The sequence below is a fragment of the Orussus abietinus genome, unplaced genomic scaffold (assembly GCF_000612105.2).
Source record: "Orussus abietinus isolate OABI.00-Male unplaced genomic scaffold, Oabi_2.0 scaffold11, whole genome shotgun sequence".
In the NCBI taxonomy this organism is placed as follows: Eukaryota; Metazoa; Arthropoda; class Insecta; order Hymenoptera; family Orussidae; genus Orussus; species Orussus abietinus.
The window spans coordinates 889245-902345 of record NW_019396016.1 but is presented as its reverse complement, the minus strand read 5'-3'; the positions used below and the strand labels follow the sequence as shown (position 1 = coordinate 902345).

General features: G+C 43.7%; 1 protein-coding gene across 1 annotated transcript; it reads right to left on the bottom strand.

The window, feature by feature from the left end:
- Positions 1-138: 138 nt before the first annotated feature.
- On the bottom strand, positions 139-8682 carry LOC105704231 (sodium/potassium/calcium exchanger 3). Its single transcript, XM_012433287.1, has 6 exons — positions 8503-8682; positions 7833-8290; positions 7121-7364; positions 6880-7047; positions 6267-6572; positions 139-5925 (listed from the first exon to the last, which is right to left on the bottom strand). The coding sequence occupies exons 1-6, from the start codon at positions 8588-8590 to the stop codon at positions 5606-5608; spliced, it is 1584 nt and encodes a 527-aa protein (XP_012288710.1). The 5' UTR covers positions 8591-8682; the 3' UTR covers positions 139-5605.
- Between the last annotated feature and the right edge of the window lie 4419 nt (positions 8683-13101).

The following is a 13101-nucleotide window of genomic DNA, read 5'->3' as shown; positions in this document are numbered from 1 at the left end:
GTTGCACACTTAATACGCCATTATATGCCGATTTATGCGTGTTCCGAATTCCGGAGGAGAGGCCTAGGAGAGGTCGTCCGTTTCCTAACCTCCAAAGAATTTCAAGGAAAGCTTCAACGAAGGCTACGTTCCGATTTCTGGCGAGGACCTGCGATGGCAGAGGCTTTTTCGGTTGGACAGGATTCCTCTATGCAAATCAAAATCTAGGCACGCCTTAGTCGAGTAAACTTTAAGGGTACATAGCCGTGTCCATTTCCTAGAAACTTACGGCTTATTTATACATTTCCGTGTCGTATAAACGACCGTAGAGGGTGGCGAGGAGGAGTTTGACTAATATTTAGTCGAGAGGAAGCTTGCTTGCTTTTTTTGAGCAAGAATCGAATATCGGCATCCAGTACTACTAGGAATTAAGACACTCAACGAAGTGTAAAAAAAGGAACCATAGTGCATGACCGCCATAGAAAAATATCTTGCACGATTCGTCATTAACAATAGAGTCGTTAGTCATCGGGTCGTCTCTAGACCCTCCGTTCGCTGATTCTTACTTATACCGAGAAAACGAAAAAACAAGAATTCAATCAAAGAAATATTTTGTTAATTCCATGAACAATTATTCCAGTCAAATAAATTCTCGTTGAATTAACAAAGTATTTCCATACATCTTTACATACCTCATAACTGAGGTTTTACATAGAAAAACGTAAAATGGAAAAATTAAAAATTCTACACGTACACGCAACGGTGTATATTTACCGTATTAGTGCATTTTCACTTGAATTAGATGTGAGTACAGAGACAACGCGACTTTACTGCAATTTATCGTGGCATCGAAATAATCAATTGGGTATGTAAATTTACATGGGCAGTTTTTATCAGTGCAGCTTCCTCGCCAGATTTCGGAGCGAAGCCTGCGACGACGGGCGTCGTTCGCCTTTCGCCATCCATCGAAGACCTCTACGGGTCACCGGGAACGACCGATAAATTAGGAGATAATTTTTTAGTACCCAAACTGGAGCGCGAACAGAAGGAAATCCGTAGAAATCGGTTCGAACGCTCATCTGGGCTTTCGGAAGAACGCTGGGATCCAAGATGGCGGCCGAACCGACACGGCTTGTGCTCGCGTCGAAGTCTCCGGGTCACTGAAGTGCCGCGCGTCCGTGCTTGGCCCTAGGCGAGGAGCGTAGTTCGGAATTTCGCCATAATAAATAATTACCGATTAACAACTAATAGCTAAACCGGAAATCTCGAGGTAAACTCGCTGCCGGTAATAAGGGGAAGGTGGAGGTGGAGGCGGGAGAGAGATTTTTCGAATTACTTAATTCTTAGGGAGTCTCGCAAGGTCGGGGCGCCATTGTCCCTCCAATGTATTTTTAATCATCCAGTGCTCACGTATAGGCGACTCTAGCGTAAGCTATTAATGCAAAACTCGAGTAATAACGATATACAGACGTAGAGAACGATTCCTACTTGCCCAGGTTCGCGGAGGAGATAGTTAGCCGTACGATAGCCAGAGAGGGTCTATTCTCCCGAGGTACTTCAGGTATTAAGTATTTAAGGGTCGTCCGGAGTATGACCCCAGCATGTGCACTATATCCCGGTTATATAACTCATCCGAGTAGCAAGTAATGTAACAAATAACGATTCTCTGCAAAAGCAATTGACGCTCGAAATTGGGACACGAGGGATCGAAATCCATCCTTTGGCCGCCATGTTTGTTACATTGTTGTTACAGTTTAGTTATATGGCTGTGCTGGGGTGGAGCCTTATACATATATCACGCCGATTCGAAACCAGCCATTCGAACGTAACTATCTTACTTGAAGCTTCGCCAAATCTGCACGGTTTCCGAGATCGGCGATTTACATAATGAGAGCGAATGACCGAGCGACTGAGGAGCGAGAGAGACGAGCTAACGTATGTTATAATTTGCTATACGGCCGTAATGGCAGCCTCGCGAAAGCGACACTTCTAGATAGAAAGGACTAATCTTCATTAAAACTAATCGGAACCTAGATTAGCTCGCGACCGCTCCGTAATAACTATGCCATCCGCAATACGTCACCGAGATAATATTTATTAACGTGTTCTTAGGGATATGATCAATCTTTTGCAAGCTTCGAACGCCGTTACGTCAGTTTTTCGACTAACGATTATCTATTACTTTAGTCCATCTAATTCGTACTCGAGTCCTTCCGGGAGGATTTCGTCCCCGAACTAGTCGTCCATCTTGGCATTCTCGGACACTTCCGAAGTGATGCATCAGAGGTTAATTAACGCGCCGACAGGTGACTTCGTCCATTTTACTAGATTCGAAATGAATTATTTCCCCAAGAGAGGTATATCCCGAGTTATGAATAACGCGCGGATGACGACCGGGGAAAATGGCCGCGCTCTCTGGCCGCGTGGAAATAAATGTATTTTAATAATATACGGGAAAATACTTTTGACGTATATTCTTGAAATACATTTATTTTTATGTGGATGGGCCTCTTTCCGGGGGGATTTTTTTAAATCACGCTAGGACGAGGAAATAACGTCGGAAGGATTTTCCGTAGTTACTTAGTTGGTCTTTTGGTACTCGAGATTAATCGCGAGGAGTGAAACTACGCTTACTGCCGACGCTACACGAGGAAGAAAAAAAAAGAAAAAGAACCGTAGGAGTCTTTCGCCATTTTTCGCGGCCGGCCCGACCGATCGATCCGACGTTTAAATAATAATTAAATAGTAAATCGCTCGCGGTATTAGGCAAAGGTGCGCGCAATTCGTTCGTTCGGTTTATTCGGATAATTGAAACTCGCGTAGGGAGAGAGAAGTGGTGAGGAGATATTTGTAAAGTTTAAGATATTTTATCAACGGTTACCGTTTCGGAGGTTTAATGCGGAAGCGTGGAACGCTTGGGAAAATTAATATATATATGTATCCAAGATATGTATATATATATACACGAATGTAGATCTAACACGCGTGCGCGAAAGTCTCGAAGAGGCAAGCGTTACGACCCGATGTGTAAATTTCGAAAATCAAAAGGCAGAAGATCGACCTTCGAAGGGACACGATCGACATTGATATCATGTAGGAGTTGTAAGAAGGTTCGTGATAATTAAACCGTAATGTACGACGATTGGGGGACCCGAGGATCGTCGAGTAGGGCTTAAACGAAGGTTCGTGATTTTTAAAAACATTTTCCTGGACGATAAACGTGTGATATTGCAACGAGCTGAAGACTTAATTATGGCGGGAGTAATTTATGGGAACCCAGATAGAAATTCGTGATCATTACATTATGAGGGAAATCGATTTACTAAGAATTTGCAGACCATTCGCTGCATTAAATGTCTGCGATATGTGTACGCATATTACAGAATAAATTTGTCTATCTGGGAAATGTCATTGCGCCATGATCGAGAGGTATGGATTACAAAACAATAATATATACAATGAGTCTCCGAGGTGTTGGCGATGATTGGCTTTTATCAGGGGTGGGTGAAAATTAAATAATATAAAAAACGCCATCGTTCAACTTTAATTCGAGGCCAGACCGAGTCTGGACACTAAATGGGAATTTTTTAGCGGAAACAATTTTAACGAGGAAGCGATCCTTCCCCGACGAAATGAAAAACGATCTTAAAGCGTCGCTTATTAAATACAATCTAAATGATATCATGATATTCGCCTTTTTATAAGCCTGGAAGACGACGGTGACAGAGTCACGCCGTAACGCGATACAATTGCTTCAAATTCGAGGATAAAATTGCGCACGAAGGATAAGCTAACTTTTCTACCGGTTTTAATTAACTCTCCATTACACCTCGGGTGCACGTCTGTTAATTAATTCCTTTTCGGACTCTTTTTCTTCCTTTTATTACGAAAAATTCTCAGATTTTCCGGCAACGTAGAGACGCACGATTAACACGTATCTAATTCACGAGACCGGAATTTTGCGAGAAAAAACGCCAGGTTGTTATACTTTCTTTATCCAAGACGTAAAGCAGGTTATTATACAGTTTAAGGACCGCGAATACTCAGCGCTAAAAACGAGCATCGGCTTTATAACGAGGTTTAAGCTGCGAATTATGAATTTCACGTGCTAACTCGCCAGAAATTCGAGTGACTTTAGCGTTGGATCCGCCTAAGGCCGATTTAGAGGAGTTTGTGATCTTTCGGTGCACTCTACTTTAATCGTAAGATTGTTTCTACAATGTTAAGTGATCATTGCAAATTGTTTAATAAAGTATCAATCGCGACCGGAGGTGAGGCGTATCGATTTTCGGGAATTATTAGAGTCCTCTCCATTCCCAGAAACGCTCCGAAAATTTATTTCAAATTTTTCGATAGCAAACTCGAGCTCGATCATGTAATTAAAACAATACCGTGACCCCATCTCGTTAATCTTATCAGTTTAGAAGTGACAACGGGATCGTTTTTTTTTTTTTTTTAGGAAAATAGTTTGCACGAGGATTACCTCCTTCTCGGACTTATCCTCAGGCGAGGCTGACTTTGGATTTGGGTTAAGCTCTAAAGTGTCTGCAAACTTAAAGATCTCGCATGCGAAATGTCTGCAAATATTCCCCAGGTGTTCGGAGGGCGTCGTAAATTTTTCTTCCTGTCGGAAAATTGGTCTGAGAAATTCCTGGAAAATTATTTAGGTCCGTTTCCTCCGCGACTTCGATCTCGTACACCTCGGCGTGGTCGGAAAAAAAATTAATGCGGAAATGCACTCGGAATTTTTCCTCGGGGATTTTTCATTCTCTTGGAAAAACCGGAAGTGGCGCGCGGATTTACAGAATGGTGGATTGCGGAGTCGTGGTAATCAGGCTGAAAGATTCGAATCCGATGCCGCGAGTGCACCTCCATTGTCGAGCACTTTTTACAGCGAGATCGCACAATTGCTTCCTCGTCGCTGCAATTAAAGACAATGCTTGCTCTCGCTTTCTTTCGGATGTCCCCCCGGAAACCCCCCGAAGTGCATCCGTTTCGGCTGAAAGCCGCTTAAAACGCCCCGTTTGTGCAGCGATTAAACCTTTATTTCACAACCACCCCCGCCGAACATTTTCTCGATACTCTCTTTCCCCAATTTAATAGCGAATGCTTTGGAGATTCATCTGTAAAGCAACCTAAGTACTACCGAGTCACGTTAAACGGAATTCTAGAGTATTTCGGAGAAGTTGCTATGCCTTCGGCGACTCCGCGAGCGAAAAGTGGAGCACGAATTAATTATTTACAGCGCGGCCGCATGCCACGGTTCAATCTCAACGATTCCTCCATCTTTTTTTAGCCCCAACGAGTGCGCCATTTCCGTCTCCTTTGAGCGAACGGAAACCATTGGGCTCGAAATTAACCCTTTAATTACGAAACGCCCCTATAGTGCACCCCCTTCATTCCCAAGTATTCAAAGCGACAAATGAATATCGTATTCATATAAAATATCAGCACTATGGGGTCTAACTATCCGTACAAATACATCTCCACGTCCGGTTACGCCATAATTAAAGGGTTAAGATCAACGAACGCCCTCTCAAGGCTGGAATAAAAAACGGAAAAATAAATCAGGTCCTCGAATAAACGAGTCTTTCTTCAGGATCACTGTTGATCGAAGAGGAGGTCTTCAGCGGTCGCACATCGGCAGGTTGACGAAGAAGAAGACGTTCGACTCCACCATCACCGCGAAGACCAGAAACGTGGTGTACATGAAGAGGCAGGCGAAGCCCACCTTTTTGTTCATCTTGAATTTAAAGAAGGCCGTTACGAGATAAAATCCAACCACGCAGACCAAGATGGAGAGGATGCTGTACGCCAGGGCGCCGGAGACGATCTCGATGTCCTGGCCGGACATTATGCACTTGATCAGCCAGGGAAGACCCAGACACATCAGGATGTCCAGAGTGTTGGCCCCCAAGGTGTTGCTCATCGCCATATCACCGTGGCCTGCAAAAAGAATTCCTTATCAAAATTCCTCGCGGTTTGCCGTTTTTAATTAGGAAGGGGGTAGTCTTGATTGGGCAATTCCACTCAAAAGTGAAAATGAAAATCAGGTGAGAAATCTACCGGCCGAGTCGAGTGTTTTCCCAGATATACCGCAATTTAATAATCGTCTATCCGGCTAATGATCTGGCGCGTGTCCACTTATCACTTATCACCGCTTCCTGATCAAAGTACCCAGAAATCCCCGTAGCCTTGGACAAAAAGAACGGAATTTGCGAGGTTTGTAACTTGACGTCTTTTCAGGAATCTTTCATCTTCTGGGTGGAAATCATTTGTAAACTTACCTTGTCTAGCGAGGGTGACGATCGTGACGAGTTCCGGCATATTGCCCCCCGCCGAGAGAATAGTGATCCCCATGATGGAGTCGGAGATGTTCAGAGTGTCACCGACCACTGTCATCATCCATGACGTCAAGTACGAAGTAATAGCTATCCAGGTGACACACATGACGAATGTCACCGGGTACCAGTTCCTGAGGCGTTTAAATCGGCTATCGGGCACCGTGATGAACAGGATGAACTTCAGGGGCCAGATAAAGAGGAACCACGCGTTCGCAGACGTGGATCCACCAGGCCACGTAAATGGAGTGCCTAAAATTGTGAAATACTCGTTCGACCAATTCCATTGATATGAAAGGGCCATTCTATATACATACATAATATTTAAAAATATTTATAAAACTTTTCTCCAAACTGGATGCACCGAATCGATGGAAGTAATCACACGCTGAAGTTCCCATCGATTCGATGCATCCACTTTGGAGAAAAGTTTTATAAATATTTTCACGTTTTGTATATGTAGAGTGGTCCTTTCATATCACCTTAAACGTCATCAAAATTTGAGAGGCTCGACTTGGAAGAGGCGTGGGTCGAGATTTTAAGTTTCGGGGTCACGCACTTGGTTCCACGTACTCCAGTTTTTCGAGGTGCTCGTCAGGGCGAGCCGTCCCATTGGGGATTTTGCCTCCAGCTTTTGAGATGCTGTTCCTGTACTCTATCATCAATTCCCCGTGAAAGTACGGCCTGTAGGTGCCGAACGGCATGGGGTCGGTCTTATCTTCTGGAGCTGGAAGGACCACCATGAAATTCCCTCGTAAGGTCCTTCATAGAGCGGAGGAAGTAAATTCGAAATTTCTTACGGGGCTCCCGCCTGGTATCGTTCAGCTGGCTTCTTTTGGAGAAGGTCGCAATCAGCTTGTTGGCCCACCTGATCAGCCTTTCGTTGAAGAAGAGGAGCGTGAAGTAGCTGGTGAACATGATCATCAGAATCATGGACTCGTACCAGGTGACGAGTCCGTCCCACATTATCACCGCCAAAACACTGACCGACATTATGTAGATCACGCAGTCCCTCGACAGGATGCTCCAGTCCAGTTGAATTCCCTGGAAATAAATTTGACATGAAAAAATAAACCGTTCCTCTTGACCGAGCAAGATCCGATAAGTAGAAATTAATTTCCGACCCATCTTGATATCACTCCAATTCGACCCACTGCTGATCATGGGAATCCTCCCTCCTCGGCACCGTCCACAATTTTTTACGAGCATGTGAAATTTATAATAATCATTAATATATCAGTCACGTTAATAATAACAGTGAAAAGTAGTTCAGAAATCGTTCATTTAGCTGGATTTATCTCTGAGTGCAGGATGCACTTTTGCTCCAGAAACGGCACTGCCGAAGGCTCCATGATTTGTTATCATCCGATCTCGCTGTCCACCCGACCCGTTAAGGATCGAAGACACATCGGCCCTGGAGCAATGGCCAATCCGATAAGCGGGTATGTATCTCTCATTGCCACCGATCGTATCGGGTCGATTTAAGGAAAACGGCGTAGACGCGCGTTTTACCTGAGCCGCCGATAAAGCGCCGCAAGCCGGCGTCGCGAAGGTGTTGAAAACGGCGCCTCCTAGGACGGCTCCGACTCCCAGGTCGGATTCCGTCAGGAAAGTGCCGACAACGTTGACGAAGAGCTCTGGGAAGCAACTCGCAGTGGCCAGAAATGTCGCCCCAGCGACGTCCATGCTGATCTTCAGGTCTGCGCAGATGAGGTCCATCGCTGGCAGCAAGTAGTCGTTGCAGACAAGTGCGGTCAGCACGAAACAATACAGTCCAAAAATCGTGTGCAGCAACACGGCTCCGTGTTTCCTCTGCTCGTAGGTGAACAGGTCTTTCGGGAAATCGTTGATGGATCGGTCGGTGCAATTTTCTTGGACCGACGCGTTTTCGGAGCGGAAAGCGTAGACGCTCTCGGGAAGATGGCTGCTGTCTCCCGTCGATGACGTTTTGACGGATCTGAATGTGTCATCTGGGGAAGAAATAGGCATTTTAAATGAACGAGAGGCGTCAAGAAATTAGGGTATGCGTAAATGGAAAAAGAAAAAAAAAGGAAATGTAACCATTTTTTAAAAACCTGTTAAACTTACAGAGGAATCTGAAAAAAATATATGAACTGGGCAGACCGAGTCTTTTCTCATTCTTTTTTTTTTCCAGGTGACAAAGCCTATTAAGAGTACTCACCGCGACCGAAAAGGACACTTCCGCTGTTCAAGCTCGAGGAGAGGACCAGGATGAAGAACGAGATGAGCTTGCGGAGTCTGTGATCCATTGCCAAAAGATGGAAGATCGAAAATCGAGGTCCGAGAAACAGCAGCGAAGCTCCCGATGAGACAGGCCAAACTGTCTCATCAGAAGCTCCAACGTTTATGATAACTTCGGCCGATTGTACTCCCACTTATCGAGTGTCCCACAGACGGGTTTATCTTCCAAGGAGTTAAGTATCGAGCGAGATAAACCTGTAACACGAAATGTGGATCGATACATCTTTTCCTTCTCAGACTTAGATCATTTTCCCGCAACAGTGAACGCTCGAGCAAAATTCCCCGAGAGGGGCTTCCCCGAATTACGAGCTGCTAAGGATCCCTCGAATACGTTCTTACGCTTTTGTTTAACCATTTGAACACGGAGCCATTTCGACATATGGGCGAAAGTCGTCTGACCGTGCAGGCGATATTCGACCAAACGTCGGGCGCCTTTAGACGCTCTTAGGAGCCAAAGGGTAAATTTGATTGAAAATCAAACGTGAATAGAGAAACAGCTGTTAGATTTTTGACCACCTTTGCGTAGTTTCGCGGTAAAAGGAGGACCTCCCTAGAGGAACTTTGCGAAAAAACTGAGAAGGTGAACCCACGAGGGGTTGATATTTTCTTCCGGAAGAAGATTCAACGCATGACGAGTGGCCCATTCTTGTCAGGTGGACACGTTGGCTTATGAAAGACTGACACAATGCCGCAAATGAATTGTAAGTCACGCCGCAGGATTTATAATGATCAGGAAGCAGCAAAGGAAGAGACTTAATTGCTGTCGTCTGCGTACTTATGTTCTCTTTCGGGCCCGAGCACATTTTTCTTCGGAGAATATTTGCACGATGATTCTTCGACCGGTCGCCTTTTGTTGCTCAGTCATTACCGATGCTTCCCTCTATTTGCCGAGCATTCTGCACTTGAGTGAAATATGTCGCATTTCGGCTCGCCCTGAAATTACGGGAAATGTGCCAGTCGTTTCAGCAATATTCAGCAATTACCCGAAATGTCATCGCAAGTCATTCCCACCTGCAGACCGTATTTCAAATATCAATAACGTACTCATTTCCCACATAACATTTGCAACTTGTACCCTAGTAGCACAGAGTATATGTTATCAATATTTTCTTGTAATCTTCGATAATATTACATAAATATGAAAGTAATACTCTAAAATAAATCTTTTGCAATATATATATATTTTGCGCTTCTAGGGTATTTAAAGTATCGCCAGCTCACTTTACAAATTACACTTACATTGCGTTACATGTCTTACATTAAATATATTTTTCACCCGGGTCTTTCAGCGACATTAAAATTTCGGTTCAGTTACGACTCTACCGTTTCAATAAATTATTTTCCACTGCACTTGAACGGTACTTAAATGTTTCTTTTTACGCGTATACTCATCCCGTAGTTATTACAATAAAAACCGATAAAAATAGTGACGTTTGTGTAAAGCGATATTAAACTCGATAAATCGACTCTTGTCAGGTAAACTGAGTCGAGTTGGCTGCGACTTTTGCCACGAGAAAAAGCGTACGCAACTTCTCGACACAATTGTTCCGGTTTTAACATTGGCCTCGACGTAACGATGCACTCTGAATCGCATTTGCTTGGAAATACATTATTTTTTAAACAGATAAATGTGCTGCTAGTATGCGCGAGCAGAACCAAGAGAAAATTGGATCGCCTTTGCTTTGCGTAACGCATTGTCCGACAATCTGCATTTTATCTCGACAAATTATTTTTTAATGCCCTCGCGGAAACTCATGGAGAACAATGACGTCCAGTCTGCATTCTAAAGAAATTTAAATCGTCAGTTGACACTTTGGCTGCTAGATGGTGCCACTAATTTACGCGGAAGATGCCTCCTGTGCCATCTTGCAGCTGAGGGACTAACAATGTCTATCTAATCGATAACAAAAAAAAATAACATTCATAATACACTTTCCCTTATTTCTATATTACATGGTAAAGTTCTCTTCGTCCAAGAATTTTTCACGCGACTGCCAAATAATTCGACGATTTTTTTTTAGCAATCCACGGCAATATCAAATTCCACGTTGATAACAATCGATACGTATCTCGACCGATAAGGGCACCTCATCTCTCGGTACATCGCGATTGCTGGTGCAGTTCGGAGGTACCCAGATGGCAGTATCTGGATCACAAGATCATAAATAAACAAAATCTTATTTTTAAGAATTTAAATGAAATCCGGATAAAAGGAACCTCTCCAGGTTTTCGAAAATCAAGATTCGTATTTGGAGACGAAGGGGATATTCGATTTTTGTTTCTATAGGCACATCGGGGGATGTCAAAAAAATGTGACAAGGGTGTTCGTAAAACATTCGTTTAGATTTATTCTCAAAGTTAATCCATGTCTGAGGTACTTGACTAGTTTCCGGGCTTACAACGAGTACAATGAGATGCCTTATCGTTTTATTCGATTTACGATTATCCTGCTCACAACAACGATGTGTACAGACAGGTGAATAGTTTGTTCGTTAAATTGGATCGTTATCCATCCTCTTCGTAAACTCTATTTAGTCACAAGTTTTAGTGCGCTTTAACAATAGAACCTACTAGTGCGGCGGGAATCCATCCTCTTATCACCGTTAACAATCTGAACAATAATCGTTGCGATTTCCCATCCTCGGCGAACCGTTTCTTATAAAGAAGAATAAGGAAAAAAAGAAAAAAATCTCCCTACACTTTTGCCCTCGCAGTCTACGATTTCCGACCATTCTTTAATCCCTTGTAATCCCTAATCGTTGCATGGAATTGTCAATTGTCGGAACAAGTTGACTTAATTTACAAAATCGTGCGCCTCCACCTGGGACCTCGCGATTCGCGTTTATCACCTGATTTATCGTATCTTCTTTTTATTTCGAGGGGCGAAATTTAGAATCGCTCAGTGAAGTTGGGAAACTGATAATTGTCTACGGCAGTGTACATATTTTATAAGTGGATATCAAACGTCGCCTGCGTTATTTTCTTTTTTTTATTTACTTCCTCTGTAAGGGGAAAATTACCCTCGCCACGTGGACGATCATGGCGTCGGTAATGCGAGCAGAGCTCGTAAATGTTAATTCAATCCGGATGTCTTGTCAAGACATTTACTACCCAATAAAACCCTGCCCTTTTCGCGCAACAATGGTCGCCATCCCGCCATAGTAATACTCCAAGTGAACACTGATCGAAAACTACGGATTTCGCTAGAACACCAGACCCTTAAGACATTTTGATTTCTCCCGAGCGGATTTTTTTTGTTTTCTTTCTTTATCGCCTCTGTCATCCTCGATTTTTAGCTCGGTACCTACACTTGCTAACGTGGATATACAACGCAACGAACGGCCGTGAAGAGCTAACGTGGCTAAAGTTCGGAATCCTTCCATTCCCAAAAAAAAAAAAAAAAAAAATTTCTTTATGGATATTTTCGAAAATTTTTTATAAAAATGAAATTTCGTGAGCTTTAGGATGTACCTTAGGATCTCTTTATTCATGTGGTAAGATTTGAAATAAATTGGTAAACCCAATTCGAGGAATACTTTCACGAACGATGTACCTCTCCGATGTCACTTTCATATCACCTTAAAGTTACAAAAGCCTATCCATTGGGAATTGATTATTCCGAAAGTTAAACAGATTTTATTTTCCCCGTGCATCGCCAAACGAGTGGCCTTATTTAGCGCGGATGAAGATAAATATTTCGAAATAAATTTAAAGAAAAGAATAAGAGGATCCGCCGAACTTTAGCCGCGTATAGCCAACTCGATTCCGTCGACAAAATAGGGTTTCCGGAACTTCGAACTCCTCCCTAGAATTGTCACCCCCCGACGACATCGAGGGCGCTTTTCGTGGCGGGAAGGACGTCGCCGAGGAGTTCCAACATTTGAAAAATATTCTTCTCTGCGCATCCGGGGCGCTTTTAGAACTTTTCTACGCTTTCGCCTCGATTCTGAGGACGAACGACTATGATTAACCTTTACACCTCGCAATGTACATGATTAGAGGCTATGTGCCCGACTTCGGAAACGTCCTGTGGCCGAAGAAAGGGTTGTCAAGCTCGGTTCACGAAATCGAGGGCGGACATCTAGAGAGATTCCATTTCGAAGAGGACCCCATCCGACGTCTGCGAAGACGGGCACCCGGTGTTAAGATTACGTTATCTATAATCGAATTAAATCGGAAAGCCCGCGGCGGTCCCCCTTAAAAAAAAAATAGACACTTGCAGGGATGCGCGCCGCCTGGAAAGAAATTATCGAACGACACTTCTAAGGACTAGATTAATTTAGCTTAACGAATTACGGGGGCTTAGGTGCAAAATAAGGAGACTCTGTTCTCGGAAGGTCACTCTACGGAGATCGGTGGATTCCTTCGTTTTTTACCCTAGAGAGTACCTTGATTGAGCGTTTACTCGAGCTTTCGACCTTAATTTGGCACTTTCGCGGGGCTCGCTTCGAGCAAGGAGGAAAAATTAATTTAATATCGCGGGGCCGGAAGTTAAACCGGAAGACACTAACGAGAAAAT